The sequence below is a fragment of the Mchenga conophoros genome, linkage group LG4 (assembly GCF_057382185.1).
Source record: "Mchenga conophoros isolate Kocher_MC1m ecotype Shallow Benthic linkage group LG4, M_conophoros_male_GT1.1, whole genome shotgun sequence".
NCBI classification, from domain to species: Eukaryota; Metazoa; Chordata; class Actinopteri; order Cichliformes; family Cichlidae; genus Mchenga; species Mchenga conophoros.
In genome coordinates, this window is record NC_140529.1 from 14,192,440 (window position 1) to 14,218,596 (window position 26,157).

The 26,157-nt window shown below is 37.8% G+C and overlaps 1 protein-coding gene across 1 annotated transcript; it reads left to right on the forward strand.

Moving 5' to 3' along the window:
* Positions 1-454: 454 nt before the first annotated feature.
* On the forward strand, positions 455-22,163 carry LOC146575708 (interferon-induced very large GTPase 1-like). Its single transcript, XM_085270543.1, has 11 exons — positions 455-479; positions 2,373-2,453; positions 2,583-3,173; positions 5,472-5,506; positions 6,530-6,638; positions 8,099-8,127; positions 14,659-14,764; positions 15,025-15,059; positions 15,983-16,091; positions 16,773-16,810; positions 16,938-22,163. Exons 2-11 carry the CDS (start codon positions 2,429-2,431, stop codon positions 21,711-21,713), a joined length of 5,853 nt encoding a protein of 1,950 aa, XP_085126669.1. The 5' UTR covers positions 455-479; positions 2,373-2,428; the 3' UTR covers positions 21,714-22,163.
* Positions 22,164-26,157: the final 3,994 nt, after the last annotated feature.

The window sequence follows — 26,157 nt, forward strand, 5'->3', positions numbered from 1 at the left end:
CCCGGACCCATCCCTGTGTTTCCTTGAGCGGTGTGTGGCCTTCTCCATTACTTGCTGGTTCCACACCCTAAGCCTTCAGAACAGGAACAGACTGCAGCAAACTGCATATTTCCCCCCCCCCCCTATTTTCCTGTGATCACATCGATAACAGTCTGTTTTATCAGTTCACACTGTGAAAGCATTAGGAGTGAGTCAGCTGGTTGAAGTCTAACTAGTCTGACCAGCCTTAAAGGTCACATTATCAAACTGTATTGCATACACTTGTGTGCACGCACTTGTCTGAGAAAAAACACAAAACAAAATGTTACTTTCTCTTTCACTTTTGTCATTATTGATTTAGTAGTTACGTGCTTGAAGAGTTATTGGACCATTCACATCACACCACATCTGTTAAAAGCAGGTGGGTGTGGTTTATTTGAGCACATAGTTAACTAGAGGCTCTGATGTTAGATGAGGCAGACCTGAAGAACCCACTGAAGGTAAGTGCAACTGAGGGCATTTAAGTGCTAAAAGAAAAGCTGCCTTTTGGGCAAATGCATTTGACACTAAAAAGATCACGGAAATGTGATCTTTTTAGTGTCAAATGATTCCAGTAAGGAACTCTGTGACATTGCAATTAGACTGTGTATTTCAACAAAAGAGACAAAAGTATTTCATGTTATAACGTTTATCACGTTCGTACAATATAAATATTATATTGTACAGAAATTATAATTATGTATATTGTAATAATGTGATATTATGTTGTTCAAATGTGAAAAGTATATTGTACAAACATGAAAAGTATATTGTACAAACATGAAAAGTATATTGTTAGAACAAACTTTTCACGTTATAACGTGATATACTTCTATTTTTCTTTTGCCTGGGTGGCAGCTCTACGCTTCCGTAGGCTCATTAATGTGTTTTAAACATATGACAAAAACTAGTCTTGGTTTGAATGTTGTCGCATATTGTGATGCATTTCATGTATTTCAAAAGTGTATACAGCAAGGATTATCTATAACCAAATATTTGACAAGGCAAAAATATTGTTTGCTCACAAAAAACATTTTTTTGGTGAGAAACAACCATTGGAGGAGAGTATATCAAGGTGAATGTAAAATGTTCACCTCATTATTATGTTACAACTTATTTGATTTATTTAATTGATTTACCTGCTTCAAATGCATAAAGTTTTAGTATAGGCCTTGCCTGTCGGGGCTAGCGGGTTGGACTCAAGCGCAGGCAGCCGGTTGCATTCAGTCTTTTAGTTTTATTATACACCAGGTGCTATTTACAAAAGTGAGGGATTGGGGAAGGGCTTCCACGGGTAGAAGAGGAAAGGGACGGATGCTCCAAACACACGGGGTCTCAGCCACTCCTCACACTCTGCTCTCGCTCTCAGCTCACTTACGCTCAATTCCCCAGATTGCGGGTGTCTCATTGAACAAAATGTACAGTTTAGTTTAATTTCTGCTTACAGACTGTGTCTACATATCTCAGCGGTTCAACCAAACAGAAATGTCAAGGGAAACAGCTGTAAGGTACTTGTTTGATGGGACATTTAGACAAATAAAAATCTGCAGCAAACAAATCAGAAGTAACTTTTGTAGTACATTTTCTGTGAAAAGAATGATTCTGAAAGTTTTTACTTTGAAAATGTTCTACTTTTTCACATTTATAAAATGATGAAATTAAAAGTGAGATTGTGTGTTTGTATTCAGCTATAGTGCCACCCACTGGCATATAGTGTGGTACAAAGCAAAGAAAAGCAGCAGGTGTGAGGACCCAAGGTGTAGACACCAAATGGAGATTTAACAAATGGCTAGCTATTTATTCAGCTGGAAAAAAAAAACCCACAGCCCAGGGAAACTACAAAGTACACTCAGATGATGTGCAAAGTGTGATGTAAACATCTCGTAACTAAAACTAAGATTGAGACTAAGACATGCAAACTTGACACAGGATTGCAAATGATTGTAATTAATATGACAAAACCACAAAGAAGAACCAGAATATAAAAATACACTACAAAGAATATAATAAATACTAAAGAAAATTATCATACATATTAATGTACAAAGAGCGCCCAACAGAGACAAAAGATTCTCAAAAAACTCAAGGAATCACAAAACCCAAAATCCATAAAGAAATAACACCAACAAAAGACTGAGTCCAAAACTTAGGGATCGTAACAACAGTTATGTTGGCTGACTTAACAAGCCTGTCAGAGCCATTCAGAGTATTCCGCAGTCCTTGTGAGTCAAAATTTCACTTTCTGCATCTTGATGTAATTATTTGTTTCCATTGAAATTAGAAATTTTCAAAACACACTGTAATCTCATTAAGTCTAACCCAAATAATGTATTGTTGAAAAACATTTTTCTTAGTGGGCACTACTGAATGACGCTCAAGAAGCTCAACATTAAGAGGCCAGACTAAAACTATGTCTGAATCTGCTGCAAGTAAAGGTAATATTTTGATTAGGAACATCTTAACTTTGTAATTTTAATTCTGCTCAAATTTCAGAAAACTCTACACAAATTTAATAATTGCACTTTAATTAGTATAACCTGCTGATATTTCCTTATTTGTTTCAGTGCTTCCTGAGCTCACACTACTGCTAATTGGTGACATAAATTCAATTGCAATCAGACCAGAAAATATCTTACTTGACCATGAAGAGAAAACCAAAGAAGGACAGTTTTCATCCAGACTGTATGATATGTGTGGTCGGCACATCTCTGTCATTAACATGCTTGGTCTCCAAAACATTGATAAAATCCCATTAAATGAGGAAATACATGCCTTTCTCCTACTGTTACCATATGGTCTGCATAACAGCCATTACAGCTCAATAGTGCAGCAACTAGAAAAAACTTTTGGGAAAGAATTTCTTCTTTCTGTAATGACAGTTGTGACTCATGAGCCAACTGAAAAATGTGAAAATGCACTTGCAGACCTGAAAGCTAACAGCAGTTTTGATGAAAAAAGATACCACACATGTACAAGAAATATGACAGATGAAAAGGAGATAACAGCTTTGTTAGAAAAAATAGATGCCATGGTCTCTGAAAACAATCCCCACTGCTATAGAAGACTGATGCGTGATGAAGAGGAGGGAGAGCAACTCTCCGACAATGACGAGGAAGCCAGAACAGATTTTTCTGTTAATCAACAAAATCAAAAAGGTGAGTGGATAAAAACTAAAGACCGTACATGGAGGTTTTTGACTTTTCTTAATAAGAAGTGTTTGAGGAGTCAAATCTGAACAACAAAATAAATCTATTTTTTAAAAAACAAAACAGTAATGGGTCATTAATAACAAATTTACTAATTATGTGAATCTGTAGGTTTTTTTTTTTAATAATTAGCATACAGGCAAGGCAAGGCAAGGCAAGGCAAATTTATTTGTATAGCACAATTCAACAACAAGGTGATTCAAAGTGCTTTACAGAGACATTAGAAACAAAAACAATTAAAAAGCATGATTTAAAATTGATTAAAACAAGCAAACAAACAAACTAACTAATTAACAAACAAACAAACAAACAAAACAGTATATAAAATCAAAACAGATAAAATCAGTAGTTAATGTAAGTTTTGAAATTTAAGCTTAAAAGTGTGGATTTGGTGCTTTATTCAAATGCAGCTGAGAATAGGTGAGTCTTCAACCTGGATTTAAATAAACTGAGTGTTTCAGCTGATCTGAGAGCGGCTGTGGCATGCTGACCTGTCAGTGGTCTGGATAGCATTTGGAGCTTCGCTAGCAACCCGGCATTTCATCTCCGACAAAGTTATCCCAAGAGAAGTAAAGCAAGTGTGTAAGTCCATCTCTGAATGTTTGTAAAGCATTCCTGCGTTAAGCTTAACAAGCGATATATGGAGCGACTGCCTCTTCTTGCTGCTACTTCAATCATGAAACTGCTTAATGATCAGCTGATCGGCTTTTCTGTCGCGAGTCCGTGTCTCTAGTTTGCTTTTGGCCCACTTTGCACCAGAAAGAGGAAACCAGCGGATAAACAACAGCAGCACGTTTAAGCTTGATCAGCTGTTGTTAGAATGTATTTAATATTACTTTCTACTCGAGGATCTTTTTCTACGTAGCTGACGCTGGTAACTGTGCAGGGGCGGATCTAGCAAAGTTTAGCCAGGGGGGGCGATAGGGCATTAACAGGGAAAAGGGGGCACAAAGACATACTTTTCTTTCTTATTCTCATTTAAAATGTCGAGCTTTTAATAAATAATTATCTTACACCCAAAGTTTTAATTTGATGTAAAATGAATAGAAGTCAATTACTGTATATAGTAACTATTAAGTCTAATATATATACCCTAGTAAGCTATAGTACTTTTTCCTTTGGGAAGGTACCATCTGTGCAGTCTGCAATTTTGTTGAAGAAAGATGTTGAATCTATTTAATATTTCTTGAAAAATAATTGATTTCTGTGCATTTTTTTCACACTGCATCAAATTAAGGTTGATTACGTCGATTAAGCATCATGAGGTGGAGCGTGAGGGGTGGTTCCCTATTTTTTATTTATTTGTTTTTGTTGTTGCTGGGAGTTGGAACCCTATTAGTTAGGTTGCTTAATATTTATGCTAAGTACTCTTTAAAATACCAGAATAGGGAGGATGGTGTAGGTTTAAGTTTATTAGATTGATCAGTATTGCTGTACTATGAAATTTATTTTTTTGCATACAGGTATAACAGAATAGCTTTAGTGTAGTTGTTGTTTTAAACTTGAGTATGAACTTATACAAAATGCAGCAAGATATTTAAAAAACAGTTTTGTTTATTAAAAAACACTATATCGGATTCATATCGGTATCGGCAGTTATCCAAATTTATGATATCGGTATCGGTATCGGACATAAAAAAGTGGTATCGTGCCATCTCTAATACAGAAGTGTGCAAAAGTCTTGAGCCATCCCTCATTTCTTCATAATTTGTCTCAAATAAGGCAGACTTTCTTGTAATTGTCAAAGTGCTGAGCAATGGTAATGAAAGTAGCTGTAGATAATCTTATGTCTGTTAAATGGTTACAAGTTATTTTTTCTCTAATGATTAAAATTGTATTCACTTATAAAGGGATTTTTTGAGAGTTATACCACAAAGTCAAGTACTTCTGGTTTAAGGCTTTCTTTTTCAGAGAAGCTACAGTAATTAGATTGTACGCAGTGAAGATGTAAAACCATTAGCAAGATAATCAACCTCTGTGGAAGTAGTGTTCAGGTATGGTCTGCACTGTGCTGGAATACACAGAACACAGGCATCTAAAATATCAATTTTAATTATGAATACTGATTTTATAGTTTAGTTGTGTATTTTATATACCTTTTATAACTTTGAAAATGGAATTTTAACTGTTAAAAAAAAGCAGCTAATAATAGTTTAGATTGAAAATGAAATGGCACAATCCACATGTAATAACTATGATTTAATGCAATGTTTCTGTCTTGTGTTTTGTTTTTACATGATCCCACAGCAGAAGGGATGGGAATTCTGCTGAGCAAAAATGAGGTAAGATTATTGTAATGTTCTTTATCATAGCTACAAGCCTCACTTCTATTTGAATGCTATATGTTTTTGTAAACATGTCTCTCTAAGATTTACAATCTTCCAACTCAAAAGTTGAAAAATAAAAGCCTTCTGGTAGTATATTCCTCTCTGTTCTGACTACCTTCCCTCTCTTCGTTACCATCCGACTGTAGTTCTCCAGTCAGAATGACATTCTGATGTAGCTGATGGAGATCCTAATGGTGTGGATTAGTAAATCAATATCTTCTTGTCAATCCAGTTTGATGTCATCTGTGTAGAGGAGGTGGCTGCCAATTGCGTAATTCTGTCGTCGGTATCCATAGCCAGTCTTGCGGAGGGGATTCAGGCCTATGCAGAACAGCAGTGGGGACAGGGCATGTCCTCAGTAAATCCTGCACTTGATGGTGACTTGTGCTATTGGCTTGAAGTTGGCCTCTAGTGTTTTCGCCGCATCGCCTTTGAATTCCTGATGAAGGCTCTTAATGTCCTTTTGATCTTGTGCAGTTCTAGGCATTCCTGGAAATATGTGTGTCATTCACTGAATCATAGGCTTTCCATTTTTATCCATTCCATTTCCATTCTTGCAAATGTGAATGATTTCTACAAGTGAATTCAGCAACTCAACTTTCAGTTGGCATCTGCAGATGGCACGCCAAGAAATAACCGCCGGTTGTTTCTGGAAGTATTCCTGAGCCCATTTAGTAATGTCAGTTACACATGCCGATTAGCATCAGTGTCATCTCAGGGCCCGCAGACCTTCGACTTTTTTCCTTACACAAAGAGCCATCTTCAGTTTCTCTGACTTGTTTGATGATGTTATGCACTGTAGATGAGAGTTGCAAAGCCTTTGCAATTTGATGTTGAGGAACATTGTTTTTGTATTCCACAATCTTTTTAGTCACTCTTTCACAGATTTTAGAGTCTCTGCCTATCTCTTTTTTATAGCTAATCATGTTACAGACCTGATATCAATCAACTTAATTACTTGCCTTACCGTTACCATAGTGGGATCCAGTGGATGAACCTGTTGTTTCTGACGACTCACCAAAAAATGATGATGGCACAGGAGAGGTTGATGACCTCAATTCTGTACCAACTAAAACAATGGAGAAAGGTAATCTCATTAACTCTGTATTGTTCATTGTGTTTATGTTATTACTCATACATTTGAAGCTCTGGTGGGCCTGCTGCCTTTTGAATGATTATATCAGACATGAAAACTTTCTAAAAAAGTACTACAAATATTTACTTTATCTCAGTTCCAAAAAATATATATGGTTAATATTTGGTATTTACCTCTTTAAGCCCTAATTATGAATTTTTGGCATAAAACTTAATTAAAAAGTAATCCTAATCAAAATATGGGTGGAAAAATCATGTTTATTTTGAGTAAATGCAAAGGCATCTCAGTGCTGTTGATATTTATTCCTTTGAACTAGTTCTGCAACTCTGAAATAATAATCTATGCCAACTATAAAACACGTGAGGGACAGTTTTGTTGTGGGTGCTGCATATGTACTTTTTGCGCTTGATGTATGAAAACTGAATCTTCCTGTGCATCTTGGATGTGGCTCTCCTTTTGTCTGCTACTGGACCTAAAACAGACTCTAGATCAAAGAAGATCGTCTGGTCAGGATGATTTTGTAGACAGAATCTAGGATGAAAAGTTAAAAATTAGATTTAATGTCCTGAACAAGAATACGTTTTGAACCTGCTTTACACCATTACACCTGGTCTATACCAGTGTGCATCAATCCTTCAGCAAGTCTCACCATTTTTTGACATCCATAGTTCTCCCCTAGTTGACTTCTAACAGGGTTTTTTTGGTCAAGCCATCTTTATTGTAAAACTCAGTAAGAGCCTGTATTTTTCAAGTAGGCAACCAATTTAGAAAGCTCTAAATAGGAGATGAAAAGAATTTCTTTCAAAATATATTATAAATGACCTCCACACATGGTCTCACTGACCATTATTTTTATTAAACTTAAATGGTCTTGATGCATGGTCAATCATCCAGGTAAGAAAATCCAGAAAGTTGATTCTGTTCATCATGTCACTCGGATAGGTGATGGAAATGAGTGACGAAACGTTTCTTCCACGGAAAACACTATGTCTAGATGAACATAATCAACTTTTTGGTATTAAATGTTTTAGTAAAAATGGCTGGCATGCATGCATGCATACATACATACACAGAGAGATATCTATCTATATCTCCACTCCCATCCACAAAGGCAGAATTCAATGAGTTAATTAGGAAATACTAGCTATTAGATACTAACCAGACTAATAAAAACACCAGTTTTGTAATCAAGCCTCTAGAAACAAACAAAACAAACAAACAAAAAGCTAATACCTATTTATTGCATTCTTTCTGGTTATTACATCCAGATCTGAAGAGGCCTAAAAATATCTTTTAAACACTAATTTTTTTGACTCTATAGATGAGTTTTTATCAAAGCTAAATGCTTTCTTTCATTCAGTCAATGATGTACAATACTAAAAGAATGCAATTTTGTGAAACTATAACCTTGTGATTTCTGCTTCCCCCCCCCCTTAAACCTGCATCAAAAGAGACGGACAATACAATTTTCAATGAAAAGGTAAGACTTATGTTCTAGTTAATCATCAGAAAGACAAGGTTTTTTTCAAAAGCTGTATAACTTCTGTTCGGATGTCAAGTTCCAGTTTAAGAGAATACTACAGGATGCATTTCGTCAGGAAAATGCAGTGTGAATAGCTGAGTGATCCGAGTTAAATTTTTATAACTGCTGAATCTTTGGTGAGAAAAAAAAGGCAAATGAGCTGAAATATACCAAATCAGTCACATGAAAGCCAAAGTACAGAACTGTTGAAAGCTGAAGTACCAAAGCTTTAAAGTTGGCAAGTAGCTGGACATCTTATATGTACATTAGGAAAAGCTTACTAATGGCAAAATAAATTTTTGAATTAGCAAAATATCTGAATTAATGTTGAAATATTAAATATTGTTTAAACCACTTGAAAAGTGGAATCATGTATTTTAAATGTCTAAAATCAGGAATCTTAATCTTCTCTGTCTTAAGAGCTCATTCAAATCTTTGGGAAGTCATCAGGTGACACTAACCTGCTGAGTGTCTGTGCATGTTTTTTTTTTCTTTTCTTTTTTCTTTCTTTTTAAGACTGTGTGTTAGTGGGGAGATAAACTATACAGATTAAAATCAGAGACATTAAATTAGGTTAGATGAGTTGAAATGTAGGAGAATCCACTACAGACAGATAAATGGTTTCATTTCTAATTAGCCAGACACAAAAGATTATTCTAAAAGTCATCAACTGACTCCAACTGCCCAGTTTTGAACCATGTGTCTGCTGAAGACAAAACCACCAGGGAAAAATGAGCCTAAAGTTAGTGTGCCAATCAGAATGCTCCATCATTCCCATAAGTTTAAATTCATCAATTGAAAATAACCGCCAAAAGCTTTAGGTTACACTGCAGTAAATACTGACATACTGTTACTCTGTGGCAAATCACTATCAAATATGCCTCAGGTGTGACAGTGTGCAGAGGCAATCTGTGGAGTGTGAATAGTGGGCCCAGGTGCAGACAAACCAAAGTGTGGAAACAAACTTAATGGGAACTTAAAACGTGATGTTTATTGTAGAGATGGACCGATCCGATATTACGTATCGGTATCGGTCAGATACTGACCTAAATTACTGGATCGGATATCGGAGAAAAATAAAAAATGTAATCCGATCCATTAAATATCACGAAAGCACCTCACAAAACTTGCAACACGCCGTAACTCACCTCAGAACGTTAGCACGTCGAGCAGTATGCCTCACGTGATAGAGCAGCTGTGGCATGCGGGACCTGTCGGTGGTCTGGATAGCATTTGGAGCTTCGCTAGCAACCTGGCATTTCATCTCCGACAAAGTTATCCCCGAGAGAAGTAAAGCAAGTGTGTAAGTCCATCTCTGACTGTTTGTAAAGCATTCCTGCGTTAAGCTTAACAAGCGACTGCCTCTTCTTGCTGCTACTTCAATCATGAAACTGCTTAATGATCAGCTGATCCAGAAAGAGGAAACCAGCGGATAAACAACAGCAGCTCGTTTAAGCTTGATCAGCTGTTGTTAGAATTTATTTAATATTACTTTCTACACCAGGATCCTTTTCTACGCAGCTGACGGCTGTAACTGTGCAGGGGCGGATCTAGCAAAGTTTAGCCAGGGGGGGCCGATAGGGCATTAACTGGGAAAAGGGGGCACAAAGACATACTTTTCTTTCTTATTCTCATTTAAAATGTCTGGCTGTTATTAAATAATTATCTGAATCTTACACCCAAAGTTTTAATCTGATGTAAAATGTATAGAAGTCCATTACTGTATATAGTAACTGTTAAGTCTAATATACCCTAGTAAGCTATAGTACATTTTCCTTTGGGAAGGTACCATCTGTGCAGTCTGCAATTTTGTTGAATCTATTTAATATTTCTTGAAAAATAATTGATTTCTGTGCATTTTTTTTCACACTGCATCAAATTAAGGTTGATTACGTCGATTAAGCATCATGAGGTGGAGCGTGAGGGGTGGTTCCCTATTTTTTATTTATTTATTTTTGTTGTTGCTGGGAGTTGGAACCCTATTAGTTAGGTTGCTTAATATTTACGCTAAGTACTCTTTAAAATACCAGAATAGGGAGGATGGTGTAGGTTTAAGTTTATTAGATTGATCAGTATTGCTGAACTATGAAATTATTTTTTTTTGCATACAGGTATAACAGAATAGCTTTAGTGTAGTTGTTGTTTTAAACTTGAGTATGAACTTATACAAAATGCAGCAAGATATTTAAAAAAAACAGTTTTGTTGATTAAAAAACACTATATCGGATTCATATCGGTATCGGCAGTTATCCAAATTTATGATATCGGTATCGGACATAAAAAAGTGGTATCGTGCCATCTCTAGTTTAGTGTAGGCTGGATAACGGTACAAAAACAAAAGGCAAGGCAAATAAACTAAAGTGGGTGAGCTAAAAAAAACAACCTAAAACCGGAACATACACCTAAAACCTGACATGAGAAAACTGAAACATAAGGACTTACATGAATTCATGACCTGGAAACAAAGCAAATGATCTGACAAGGAATTACTGAAAACACACAGGAGGTGATCAGGGGAAGTGGAAACATAACAACGTCACAGGGGAAGAGTAAAACTAAACACATAGAAACACAAGACCTCTTCAAAACAGGAAACATAATGAGACAGAGACATGACAACATGAACTTGACAACTTAAGACACACAGCCATGAAGACACAAAGGAAATCTGAAAGATAAAGTATAACAAAGCAACCTAGGCAAAATAGAAATGAATTTATAATAAACATAAACATCAATATAAAAGTATAAACTCAAAATGCTGTGTCAAAAGACCCAAAATCGCAACACAGTGTACCTGTTGAAAAATTGCTTCTAAATCCAAGACCGTAAATCCTATCCAAATAACCCTTGGACCATGAGGTTTTGTAGGACTTGATCTATGCAAGAATCAGAGGCGGAGCCAGACATTTTACACACCGGGGCTTAGCCATAAAGGGTAGTATGCATGTGGGGCGGGGGGCTTAGAAATGACGGAAAGATTTATTAGGCTGTGTTTTGAGTTTTGTTCAAAAAAAGAATAACGTCACGTAGGAAAAAAAACATATATCACATATGCAGGACACCTTAAACTAATTTTTTAATTAGGCAGTGTCGGGAAATCAGTTTTACCCTGGTTCTTTTAATTGTAGCCACAGCCACCCTGGGGCGCATTGACAGAGGCGAGGCTGCCGGACACTGGCACCACCGGGCCCTCTGACCACCACCAGTAGGCAACGGGTGAAGTGTCTTGCCCAAGGACACAACGACCGAGGCTGTCCAAGCTGGGGCTCGAACCTGCAATCTTCCGATTACAAGGCGAACTCCCAACTCTTGAGCCACAATTGCCCCATCGTGGTGATCGTGGCGATCGTATTTGCATTTTCATAACTTGAAATACAAATATAAATTGTACATTTTAAAAACGTACGCACAAAGTTTGCAAACACCAACATTATATATTATTATTTACCTAAAAATGCTGTCAGTGCCTCAAGTGTTTTTGTGCAACTATTTAAAACTATTTACTCAACAATCAGGTGTCACAATAAGATGCCAATGAAATCATTTGTTACATTACAGGCCTAAAACCTGCAACAGGAGGTCTATCGCTTCTATTTTCCACCTTGATACAGCGTTTATATTGCAATCTTCCCTTAATGTCTTTTTGGCCAGCATCTGTGACATACTTATTGTATTGACATACAAAACAAAGCAAACAACTACACTGCACACTAACTACACAACATTAACACAACACTACACACTGATTATAAATTCCCAAAACGCTAAATGTAACAAATCTCTTACATCGTAAAAATTGCTATCGCTATCTCTCCTCTCTCTTTCTTGCCACCGCCATTTGGAAAACCTTCCCCTCACTCTAAGATAAGGGGTGTCAAAGTCTTGCTTTTACCATCTCTTCTTGCGCTAAATGTGACAATAGAATTTATGATAAATGATTAAATAATTAAAAAAATTGATACATTATTATCAATAATTATTATTATTGATGAATTATTTGTCATAACTCTGGTTTTCTGTGGTCTATCAACACAATTTAAAAACTAGTATTTATTTTGAAGTCCACACTTTCAACACAAATTGACACAGACATGCAGTGTAGGTGCAACTTACTGCTATATCATTTTAAAATGGTTATTTGGATTATTGGTTATTTTGGATGTGTCAGCACTTTCGTTGACTTCATGTCCAGGAAACACACAGACTGAAACTCAAACTCAGGGCACACAAGCTTAACAAAGTAACTGGGGAGGATTGTTCATAAACATAAACTCACAAAAAAAACAAACTAGACCCAGAACATGAGAACAAGAAACAAAACACTGGAAAAAGAGAACCTAGAAACGTGGAACTGACAGTGAAAGCAGTAGCACAGGGAGACTTACACACAGGCAGAGATAACACAACTAAGATCACTGAGAACCAAAACCATGAATCAACAATACCCAAATAATAATAATAATAATCACAAAGTCTGAAATGCTGGGTCTGCGAGGCATACTATGCTACATTAAGAACTGCATAGACATTGTTAAAGTGCTTCGAGAAGCTCATTAGGAGCCACATCATGTTGTTCATTTGTCCCATGTTTGATCCGTACCAGTTCGTCAACAGAGCTAATAAGTCTACAGAGCATGCTGTCATCACAGATCTTCATGCTGTTCTGTCCAACTTGGAGGAGAAAGAGAGCTAAACACGGCTTCTTTTCATAAACTTCAGCTGTGCTTTTAACACTGTCAACAGTGTGGTCACCAAGACTGGTAACCACACTGTTGGACATAGAACCTCCACACTCCACTTGCTTCTAGATTAAGGCCTTACTAAGTAATTGGACATTGAAGATTAGAATGGGCACCCCACCTCTTTGCATCCATCAGACTCAGCACACAGAGCTGTGTGCTGAGTCCCCTGCTCTTACACCCTCTACACACACAACTGTACTCCTGCCCACATCAGCGACAAGCAGTTGTTTCAGATCAACAAACGAAGAGGCTAAGGAACAGCTTTCATCCCTCATTGATCACCATGCTTGATGATGCTAAGTTTCAGACAATCAGATCCAATATAACTCTTATGAACAATGTTTACAGTGTTACATTACAGTCTCGTGTTTACAAGCTTTCAACTGCAGTTACCATTGGATTTTATATCAACAGTGGAAAATAGAGACTATTGCAATATGGAAACAATTGATGTATATATCACAATTGTTTCAATATAAAAAAATCTACCACAAATTCTACCACCCTGCCAGCAGTTCAGCCCCCAGTATCTGAGCGATGAAGGATTACGCTGGACTGAATTTCATGAATGATTCTAAGCATTCCTCCTGCTTTTCACTGAAGGTGTGCCATTGGTTGCCCCAAAATTGCAAAAGGCTATTATTTCTTCACTTCCCACAAAGGTTTGCACTCACCAGCCACTTCATTACTTACACCTTGCTAGTACTTGGTTGGTCCCATTTTTTTGCCTTCTTAGGTGTCTTAATACTTTGTGGCACAGATTCAACAAGATGGTTGAAACATTCCCCAGAGATTTTTATCAATATTGACATGATAGCATCACACAGTTGCTGCAGATTTGTTAGCTGGAGATCCAATATACAAATCTCCCATTCCACTACACCCTAAAGATACTGTATTGGCATGAGATCTCATCACTGTAGAGGCTATTTGAATACAGCAAATTCATGGCTATATTTTAAAACCCACTTTTACATTATTTGATCTTTGACACATGGCACCCATCAGAAGAGGGGTGCATTGTGGTCATAAAGGGATGGACATAGTCAGCAACAATACATAAGTCCATTGCTTCAAGGCAGAATTGATCCAAATGCTGAAGTAGAAATCTAGACTCGTTAGACTAGATGACGTTTTGTTTAATCTTTTTGCAGTTTTAGTGAGTTTATGTGAATTGTTTCCTGTTCTTCCTGTGTCTGCTCCTGCTCTTCCCCATCTGCTTAAAAGAAGTTGTTACTTGAGTCACCTTTGCCTTCCTATCAGGTTAAATGCATCTGGACATTGTCTTCTGGCATAAACAATGCATTTTCTTCCTTTAAATTGTCACTCACTGGGTATTTTTTCTTTTTAAGACCATTCTTTATAAACTTGAGAGATACTTCTGTGGGGAGTTCCACTTTATGAGATTCTCAGACTAACCGATCTAGCACCAACAACTATGCCACATTAAAAGTCACTTAAATCACCTTTGAACTTCAGTGAGTCGTCTTGACCACGGTGCATGCTTAAATCCTAAATATACTGGACTGCTGCCATGTGATTGGCTAATTAGATATTTACATTAACAAGCAGTTGAACAAGTACACTTATTGAAATGGCTAGTGTCTGCCTGTTTGTGTGTCTTTGTGTATGTGTATGTACACAACGTGAGTGCTGTATTTTATGTTTTTATTTTTGAATGTTGTTATTCCTGAATAATTTGCCAGTGTGAACTAAAACTCATCTTAACTGACCGTTTTCGAAGACTGAGTCCTTGAATGAACCTGGTGTTGCTGAACACTCACAGAATGAGGACATCCCCGGAGGAGAGGATGAATTCAAGCCTTCACAAACTGCATATTTGGAGAAAGGTAACATCTTAACAAATAAATAGTTGTACTGCACTACAAGGGTATATATTTCATTGATAGGTTTGCTGTATATAATACAAAATTAACTCTATATGTTTCTGTTTGTTAATATAAACAATTTTACTATTCTCAGTGTGATTAAGTAAATGAGTTTGCCAACGGCACAAACAGATATATTCTGTAACATGGGCTTAGGTATTTTATAGTTTTATGAAACAATAACCTTGGAATTTCTGCTTTTTTTCTTTTTGATCCTGTAGGAAAAGAAAGAGAAAATGCAGTTATTAAGGAAAAGGTAAGAGTCAGTTTTTAATGCTTTTTCTTTTTTTAAATTGAAGAACTAATGTATGTTTAAAAGAGAATGTCTGTTATTAACTGATCAGAGTGGGACTTGGTGTGATCTTCTGCTGCTGTAGTCCATGTTCTTCAGTTTTTAACTTCAGAGATATTCTTCTGCATACCTTGGTTGCAATGAGTGTTTGACCTGTGACATTAACAACACATTTTTACCCAGATAATTATGGCTTACTGGGGTGGCTGTAGCTCAGGTGGCAGAGCAGGTCAGTCACTAATCAGCAGGTTGGTGGTTTGATCCCAGGCTGCCTCCTGGCTGCATGCCAAATATCCTTAGACAAGATACTAACCCCATGTTTGCCTACTGGTGGTGGTCAGAGGGCCCGGTGGCGCCAGTGTTCGGTAGCCTCGCCTCTGTCAGTGCGCCCCAGGGCAGCTGTGGCTACAATGTAGCTTGCCATCACCAGTGTGTGAATGACTGAATGTAGTGTAAAGCGCTTTGGGGTCCTTAGGGACTAAGTAAAGTGCTATATAAATGCAGGCCATTTACCATTTACTTACTGGTTATTTTCTCTTCTTCAGATCATTCTCTCTAGAGATGATTCTGTGTGAAAATCCCAGTAGATCAGCAGTTTCAGAAATACTCATGCCAACCTATCTGGCATCATTAACAACATCAAAGTCACTTAAATCACAGTTTTTTAAAAAAAAGTTCTGCTACATTTTTTCACACTTTATCGGGTTGTCTTGACCATGTCTACACAGCTAAATCCTAAATATACCCAGTTGCTGCCATGTGTTTGGATACTTTTGTTAACAAGGTGTGTGTGTTGCTGTTGATGTGCTTTTCTTTTCTGACTTATGAATGTTGTTAATCCCACAATCTGTGAACTAAAGCTCAACTAAACTATTTTTTTTCCATAGTGCAATCTATTGAAAGCCCCTGGTGTTTCTGAACACTCACAGAAAAATGATGACAATACAGGTGGAGAGGGTCACATCAAGCCTGTACCAACTAAAACTAAGAAGAAAGGTAACATTCTATCACATCTTAAACAAAACAATTTATTTATACAGCTACTCATTCTAGGTTGTTTTTGTTTGTTTGATTATTAGTTTCCCACATTTTGGCATTAACTTCATAAGATGCAGTTGTAAAGTAATGAGACCATAGCAAAGTCTTGGATGTCAAGGACCTTTGCATCTAACATTTTTAGTTGATTCCAATTGATTCAGTCCACAATACAATAAATCTGGGTTTCTATAAGAAATGGATTTGATCACAGGGTAATTATGGGATAGTTAGAGATTTAGGGAATTTATGGGTGTATTCAATATTCAGTTATATATTTGAGGAACACATGAAGGCAGTCCATAAACACATTGTTTATATCTGTAGAATTATGAAAAGACTTCTGAGTTGAGTCATAGGTAATTGTGTATGTTTTTGTTCTTTGTTTTGTTTTGATAAGATTTCCCAGGCCTTATCTCTTTATTTCTTCTTAGTCTCCTTCTGAGTGGTATTTCTATTGGAGTTCTATCATAGAGTGTGATTTACAGTCTAATCAGAACAGCTCAGACACAACCCATGGTCAAAGAAGGCAAAAATAAATTGAATGAAGACTTTTGGCTGAACTGTGTATTGCACCTTTTTCCCCCCATAGTCCCTTAATCTGTCCCTCTGCTGATCTGGTAAATCAATTGTCTTGTGCAGGTACCTCCAATATGACAAGGAGTGTAAGCGAGGATAAGGTCAGAATCTTTTTTATTTACTTATTTATTATTGACTTATTTATTTATTTGTTTTTTAATGTTTATTCCACACAGTCTTAAGAATTTATCAGTTTATCAGTTCCTAAGTGTGCTTTATTTCTTGCAGCAGTCAGTGACTCAAGTAAAAAAACGACAATGTACAGGAAACATTGAAGGACTTCTCAGCAGGCTTCACCTTCAAGACAAAAAAACAAAGATGTCACCAGCAGACTTACTTAAAATATGTCCTCCTGTGAAACAGATCCATGACACATCTGAGAAAGATCTAGCGCGTACATTTCTTCAGAAGTTATCAATGCTGGACTATCGAGCCAGATACATTCCTGTAAGACAAGACGATGCTGATGTGAGCTATTCACAAACTGTTACGATTTCTGACAGTGATGACTTAGATGCTCTATTTAGCACCGGTGTAGATTCCCAATCAAAAGAGTGTCATGTGCATCCAATGGATGTTCAGATGGCAGTATTTCACTGCTCAGACAGTTTTCTGAAGCAGAACATAATTACAAAGCTATCCCAGTGTCAGTACGCCTTACCTTTGCTTGTCCCTGACCCAGTCACAAAGGATATTGAATGTCCTTTGTGGACATTCAGGCAGATAACAAAAACATGGAAGAAAACATGGAAGAAAACTAAAATCAAGGGTGATTCAAATGCCATCGCCATGAAGACAATGCCCATTTGCAAAGCTGAGACACCCATGGTGTTTTTCTTCCGCCTGGGTTCACTTCCAGTGTCAAAATCTCAGCTCATGAACACTGTGATCAATGACCGTCACAGCACCTTCTTCCACAGGAACTGCCCAGGTAGCACCAAATCTCGCCTGCTGATGGATGGTGTGGCAGAGATTGCCTGGTACTGTCCAGCCGGAAAACCCAATGACTCCTTCACAGACTGCATTGCCTTTTGTAATCTTCATGGTGATGCTCTGTCATTTGAAAAACAGCGTGAGATACTGATTGAAAAAGCTTCAGTCACTGTTGTTCTTGTGAGAACTCTGGAAAAAGGCCAGAAAGGTACTACAGTCATCTCAGACCTTTACAGGTCACCAAAGCCTCTCATTATTCTCGTTGCTGATAATGATTGTGGTGCAGTTCAAGTCAAAGATGGAAAATACAAAGTGGGTCTGAAAGACAGAAGCCAGTCAGATGTTTCTGAAGAACTGAAAGGAATTATCAGAAAGATTTTATATGAACCTGATAATACATCCTTCCAGCTTGAATCAATGGCTAAAGTCCCTGGAGTCACAGTGGATGAAGATGATGAAGTCTGTCAAAAAGGGAAATCAGCTGCAATGAAAACAGTTAAAATGCTTCAAGGGATGGAAATTTCAAAGATCAAAGATACATTTCTACCTTGTCAAGGTGATCTGTGGCATGAGTGGTGCAGAATAAATAAAGAGCTGTATCACCTTAAAGGAAACATTGAGATGGAAAAAAGTCATAAGCAACAGCAACTGAATAAAATAAGACAAAAGCAATGCAAACCTTCATGTAGTGAACTGATGAAGTCATTCACAGAAAGCCTCTTGTCTTTGCCATCAAAACAGAAGGAGTACTTCCTGAAATGGACTCAGATCTTAACAGATGCCCTATCCACAGATGATCTTTCTTTGATTCTTCAAAGCTATGATGAAAAGTGGACTGAGGTCTTGACTCTGAAGAAGAAACACGACAAATCTGATCTGTTAACAAGCAAACAAACAGAGCTTGAAGAAATCTCCAAAACACTGCAGTCTGCAACCTTTGGCCTGGAACACATCTTCAGAGAAATGGGACAGATCTATGAAGCCCACAGAGCAGTACAAGCAGAGAGTAAACACACTGACTGGTCTAAATACCCTGAACTGGCTGCAGATCTGATGATTTCAGGACACCCAGTGGAGCTGATGGATGGTGATGCAGGTCATGTGCCTCTAACATGGATCTCCAGTCTTTTAGATGAAGTTATCAAGAAACTAGGCGACCAGAGAGTTTTTGTGTTGTCAGTTTTGGGCCTACAAAGCAGTGGAAAGTCAACAATGCTGAATGCCATGTTTGGATTGCAGTTTGCAGTGAGTGCAGGCAGGTGCACCAAAGGTGCCTTCATGCAGCTGGTCAAAGTGTCAGAGGAAGTCAAGAAAGACTTCCAGTTTGACTATTTTCTAGTGGTGGACACTGAAGGACTGCGGGCTCTTGAGCTGGCAGGAAATGCTACTCTTCATCACGACAATGCACTAGCGACATTTGTTGTTGGCCTAGGAAGCTTGACACTGATCAACATCTTTGGTGAGAATCCAGCTGAGATGCAGGATGTCCTGCAGATTGTTGTTCAGGCTTTCATGAGGATGAAGAAAGTTAAACTTTCTCCGAGTTGTGTGTTTGTTCACCAGAATGTGACAGATATCGCAGCTGCTGAGAAAAACATGGATGGGAAAAGACGCCTGCAAGAAAAACTGGACCAGATGGCTCAGCTAGCTGCTAAAGAGGAGCTGTGTGATGCTGAGTGCTTCAGTGATATCATTGACTTCGATGTGCAAAAAGATGTGAAATACTTTGCTCAGCTATGGGAGGGAAGTCCACCGATGGCTCCTCCAAATCCAGGCTACAGCGAGAGCATCCAAGAGCTGAAGAACATCATCCTGTCTAAGGCTAAATGCTCTCCTGGGATCACTCTCTCACATTTTAACAGAAAGATAGAAGACCTGTGGAAAGCCCTGATGAATGAACAATTTGTTTTCAGTTTCAAAAACACATTAGAAATTGCAGTTTACAGAAAACTTGAGGTTGAGTATGGAAACTGGACCTGGGCCCTAAGGAGCAACATGCTAGTGATTGAAAACCAGCTTCATACCAGAATTGAAAATGGAGAACTTGACAAGGTTGAGCGTAGTGATCTTTTCAAAGCAATGAGTGAAAAATATAAAGAAGTAGAAAAAGATATGTCAAAGTACTTTGAGGATGACAGAGACAAAGAAATGTTGGTTCAGTGGAGAGGCCGATTTGAAAACAAAATAAAGGAATTCCAAGAGGAACTGGTGAGAGGAGTGGAAAGAAAACTGGATGAAGTTATTCAGCAGAAGAAAGCTTGTAAAAAGCTGGATGATAAGAAGACCGAATTTGAGAACAAGCTGCTGCAAAAGAGTAAAAAGCTTGCTCATAAGTTAAAAGTCAAAGCAAAAAATGAAGAGGAACTTAAAAAACGTTTCAACTCAGTTTGGGATTACTGGGTAAAAGAGTTAACTGCAGATGCACAACCCATTCAGGACATCAAGCTGGATGACGATCAGGCAAATATCCTTAATGACCTTGGTTTTGAATGGAATCTCATATTTGAATGCAAAAAGAATGGCAGATACAAAAAAATATCTGAGGTTGGCAATTATTCTGATTATATTGTCCTTGGCAAGCACCAAGATACAACAAGAAAAGGGCTTGTCAGCCAAGTGGCTACATTTTTTGAAGCTGGTGCTAAAACAATAATACATTACTTAAAGAGACCTTTTGAGCATGAAGACCAGGAAATGATAAGATCCCTCATAAACAGTATTGAAAAACAGTCTCTTGATGCCATTATGAGCAAGCCTGTAGCAACAAGAGGCTACAGTTCAACTTACTTACAAGAAGTGGCTAAAACAGTTCAGGACACAGTGACAGAGTTTGAATCAAATAAGAAATGTGCTTTCAAGAAGGAGTTCAGAGTTGACCTGTTACTATATGTATTTGACACTGCTTGCAGTTGGCTTTCACAGTCTCACAAACAATACAAAACGAGCAATGATGCACTCACTTACTTGGAAAGCAAGAAAACACAATACTACAACATTTTCAGCAGCTTCTGCAAAGGAAACTCATCTGCTGTTGTGTTTGGAGAAATGATCTGTGAAAAACTGAGGGTTTCCATTGTTGAAGCAGTCTGTAACAAGACTGCCATTGATCTCGCTGGAGAGATGAGGTGCACTTTCCCAGCATTTAATGGGAACAGACTGAACTTAGAGAAACATTTGTTGAAGTCACTTGCAGAGAAAGAGGACTTTGATGCTTTCATCACCTACATCCGAAATCCGAGGAAGCAAGTAGAAGCTTTTATCAAAGAGAAAGTAAACGCACACATGCTTGGAGAGCACAAAGATAAAGCACTAAATATACTCAGGAAAAATGTGGAGGACATCAACAAACTTGTCATTCATGCTTTATTTGACACAACAAAAAAAGTCAAAACCCATAGAGGAGACACAGACATGTGGGCAAAGGAGTTTTCTAGTCTCCTCAGTGATAAACTGACCCTTGATGCCATCTCTTGTCAAAACTTCAAGAACATAAAAAATTTTGACTTCCTTCAAGAAACGATTGAGAAAGGCCTTGTGTCCATCACAAAGACGATAAGCCAGACTTCGCTGGATAAGATGAAGGAATTCAGACTGAGACCTGATCAAATCCTCATCGATCAGCTGTGTAACTGCTGCTGGGAAACCTGCCCGTTCTGTGCAGCTGTTTGTACCAACACAATTAAAGATCACAGTCACGGAGATCACAGTGTCCCCTTTCATCGATCTCAAGCAATCAATGGTTGGCACTACAGAAACACTGAGATATTGTGTGTCGACTTTTGTACAACCCAAGTTGCAAGTGAAGGAAGTTTTTACCCTTGCCATGACTCAAATCATACCATTCCTTTTAAAAAATACAGAACTGCTGGACCACCATATGAAAATTGGAGCATTACCCCTGATGAGTCTGAGCTCAAGTATTGGACATGGTTTGTGTGTCAGTTTCAGGAGAAACTCGAAAACCACCATGGTTTAAAATTCACACAGCGTGGTGAGATTCCCAGTGAATGGAAAATGCACGATAAAAAAGAGGCTATTCAAAGTCTGGATGAAATGGACAGTACAAATTGAACAGTTTCAGTTTTACACATTTTTAGTTTGCTGAAAATCACAAGAGCTGTTTTACCTTGATTACTCACAAATAAACTTTAAAACATAATGTTAGTGATTTAAACATTACATGTGGGTGACAGAATGGTATATATATATTTCTGCTTTGGTCACATAAATGCTCACACATGAGAGAAACATTCATTTTGAGAATATAATGAGAATTAAAACCAAATATATTGTTGTGAACATTAACGAATAGTTTATTGTTTTATTTTTAATGAGAAATTACAATATTTTTCTTTTTTGTAGCTTCATGAAACATTTCTTTCGATAATGTGTTTATGTGTGTGTTCTATTCTAATTTTATTTAGATGTAAGGTGTAACAAATGAATATTTTATCTTTCTGATGTTTATGTTTCTTTATGTTTCTGATTTGACATACGAACTTTAACTTCATTTAAATCATCACAGCATGTTTTACCTTTTACTCAAATCTGAGTTTATTTTAACTATTGAATATTTTTAAACAATGTTGTTTCGATTATTTGTGGAATTGTTAATCAATGACAATAAAAAAGTGGAATTTGACCTCATGTTATTAATGGTAAATGGCCTGTATTTGTATAGCGCTTTACTAGTCCCTAAGGACCCCAAAACGCTTTACACATCCAGTCATCCACCCATTCACACACACATTCACACACTGGTGATGGCAAGCTACATTGTAGCCACAGCTGCCCTGGGGCGCACTGACAGAGCGAGGCTGCTGGACACTGGCGCCACGGGCCCTCTGACCACCACCAGTAGGCAACGGGTGAAGTGTCTTGCCCAAGGACACAACGACCGAGACTGTCCAAGCTCGAACCGGCAACCTTCCGATTACAAGGCGAACTCCCAACGGTGTTTTTATGTAGCCTATCTGTTTAGTCAATTTAATTAAAAACTTACAGATGACTTCTTATTTTATAGGGTAATCTTAAGATAAATATCAATACCACTGATTTTTTTGGACACTTTTTCTTCTTTCTGAGGTAACTTCCTCCAAACCATCATTTTAGACCATTCATTAATACTTCAACAAACATCATGGATGTTTGTTGTCTCCTCCTGGCCTGTGGTTCTAACTCTCACCAGTCCTCAGGCCTCCTTCCTTTTGCTTAGTGTGCAATCTCAAAGTGCTGGATTTGGGGTGAACGCTGACCCTGTGGGATTCCCAGGTAATTTTAGCTGTCCTCAGTGTCTGCAAGATTGTCTTCTGGTAGTGCAGTTGTGACTGCCTTCCCTCTTGCCCCATACAGGGTGGCCCATTTATATGGATACACCGTAATAACATGGGAATGGTTGGTGATATTAAAGTCCTGTTTGTGGCACATTAGTGTATGTGAGGGGGCAAACTCCTCAAGATGGGTGGTGACCATGGTGGCCATTTAGAAGTCGGCCATCTTGGATACAACTTTTGTTTTTTCAATAGGAAGAGGGCCATGTGACACATCAAACTTATTGGTAATGTCACAAGAAAAACAATGGTGTGCTTGGTTTCAACGTAACTTTATTCGTTCATGAGTTATTTACAAGTTTCTGACCACTTATAAAATGTGTTCAATGTGTTGCCCATTGTGTTGGATTGTCAATGCAACCCTCTTCTCCCACTCTTCACACACTGATAGAAACACCGCAGGAGAAATGCCAGCACAGGCATCCAGTATCCGTAGTTTCAGGTGCTGCACATCTCGTATCTTCACACCATAGACAATTGCCTTCAGATGACCCCAAAGATAAAAGTCTAAGGGGGTCAGATCGGGAGACCTTGGGCGCCATTCAACTGGCCCACGACGACCAATCCACTTTCCAGGAAACTGTTCATCTAGGAATGCTCGGACCTGGCACCCATAATGTGGTGGTCCACCATCTTGCTGGAAAAACTCAGGGAACGTGCCAGCTTCAGTGCATAAAGAGGGAAACACATCATCATGTAGCAATTTCAAATATCCAGTGGCCTTGAGGTTTCCATTGATGAAGAATAGACCCACTATCGTTGTACCCCATATACCACACCAAACCATCACTTTTGTTGTTCCAACAACAAAATCTTCTGCGTGAACTGAGGGTCCTGTTCCAATTTTTGTTTTTCCCATTCTGCAAATTCTGCGCGCCGATCTGGGTCATCCTCGTTGAGACGCTGCAGTAGCTGGAGTTTGTAAGGGTGCCATTTCTGAGTAGCTAATATCCGCCGAAGGGATCTTCGACTAATGCCACTCTCCAGTGACATGCGGCGAGTGCTACACTGTGGGCTCTTGCTGAATGAAGCTAGGACAGCCACTGATGTTTCTTCATTAGTGACAGTTTTCTTGCGTCCACATTTTGGCAAATCCAACACTGAACTGGTTTCATCAAACTTAGCAAGCAGTTTGCTAACTGTAGCATGGGAGATGGGTGGTCTCGTAGGGTGTCTTGCATTGATATCTGCTGCAATGACCCGGTTACTGCGTTCACCAGATATCAACACAATTTCGATCCGCTCCTCACGTGTTAACCTCTTCAACATGTCAATGGCTGTGAACAATGGCTGTGTATTTACCTGTGCATTCATCCATTTTCTTCCGGTTGTCCGGGGATGGATCATGGGGGTGGTAGCCTAAGCAGAGGAATCCAGACTTCCCTCTCCCCAGCCACCTCCTCCAGCTTGGAACACCAAGCTTGTCTGAGGGAACACCAAGGCGATCCCAGGCCAGGTGAGAGATATCTCTCCAGCGTGTCCTAGGCCTGCCCAGGGTGGGACACATGAGCGTCTGATAAATATCACCTTTTTGCGCCCCCCATATAACTCACCGAACTTAAAACAGCTTTCAAGTGCTTATGTTTGTTTTTATGTTAAAGGAAAAACACGAAAGCACTTAAAAACATTAATCATCATCATCCTAGGAATCGGCAAGTGTTTTCATTCACTAGAGGGCACCAAATAGCTATAAAGATCTCTGCAGTCCATTTCTAAACACAAGCAAACCAAAATCCAAGATCATCTAAAATTATAGTGCTGTAACTATTTATGACTTCTTTCTTTTTTTCTTCTTTTCTTTTCTTTTTGTATTTTAATCAGAGGTTAAAAATATTGATGATTAAATTTTCCTTATGTGTTGACTGTTGTATTATTTGTACGTGTCATAAAAGTTTCATGCTACACCCTTTCAGTTTGCCACTGGATTTCTTAGGATCAAAATGAACTGAATTAAAAACAAACAAACAAAACAAACTAAAAACCCTACTCTGACTGAAGACAATCATAAAGGGTATTCACTGAATACTCATGATATACTTACATTTGCTTTAAAAGAAAGGAGTTTGAGTAAAAAAAAAAGGTCTTCTTTCTTTCTTTTTTATTTTTGTCATTATGTCACTAAGTTTCTGGCACCTGAAATTCACACAGAAAAAATGTCTAAAATAATCTTTTTACCTCTTGAGTTTTACGAGAGATGGTGAATGTCACTAGGCCTTTAGGTTACATTTTACAGTTACATTCTTTGTGGCATATTTCATTTAGGGAATTATTTTTCATCATTACTGTAAGAATGAAATGCAGAAAAGTGAACAATGGAAGAGAACAATGATAGTAATAGCATAGCATCTTGAAAAGATGTAAAGTATAAAGCCAAGTCTGTTTCACTGATGACAAATAACAAAGGTAATCAACTGCTAAAATAAAATCTTCCTAATAATTTTCAATCAAAAATAAAAATGATCCTATATGATCCTTTCTTACATGACAAGACTCTGCAGTCCACTTGTGGGAGAGAACAGCTGACAAGGTAACAGCATTCATTTATGTTTTGACCCATTCATTATATATATTGTATCAGTGGAGTGTAGCCACTTTTACAGAAGGGAAGCAGAGATGATTCTCACCCTCATCCCCCCAAAATGCACAAACAAACAAAAATGCCTTCCTTCACTATTTACCTATTAAACAAGATAAACTGAATCTGAATAAAACATACCATTTGTACTGTCTGTCTGCACTACATGGACATCATAATAACATCATAATCTTAAATCATCATTCATGTAACATGATCTGACTGCTCAACACATGGTGTGTCAAAGTTCATTTAGTAATTTTATTCTGTATAATATGTTGGCTGTATAAAAGCATGCTGATAAGAATACAGTTATTTGTAATCTTTACAACATAATACTTTGATCAGGGTAAAATAAATTTATTAGTACGTGGGTGTAGAAAAGCTTTTACTTGGCATAAAATCCAAAAAATGTATCAAATGAATGAAGAAATTTTATGACCTCACTGCATTTATTTTGTTTTTTTAAGTTGCCATGTATTAATCTGCTTTGACTCCAAGCTTTGAGTTCAGTAGTTGAATTTTGCTCATTATTATATTTTTTGCATAATCTGTTCTTTATTCTTGTACTTTAGATTTTCATATTCTAACCTTGTTTTTCTTTCTGTGT

What these genes read in the sequence shown, in the direction of transcription:
- LOC146575708 (XM_085270543.1), top strand. Translation starts at nt 2,429, where the DNA reads ATGTCTGAATCTGCTGCAAGTAAAG. An exon ending in TAATCAACAAAATCAAAAAG is followed by an intron (nt 3,174 to 5,471) that starts GTGAGTGGATAA and finishes ATGATCCCACAG; the next exon opens with CAGAAGGGATGGGAATTCTG. An exon ending in TTCTGCTGAGCAAAAATGAG is followed by an intron (nt 5,507 to 6,529) that starts GTAAGATTATTG and finishes CCGTTACCATAG; the next exon opens with TGGGATCCAGTGGATGAACC.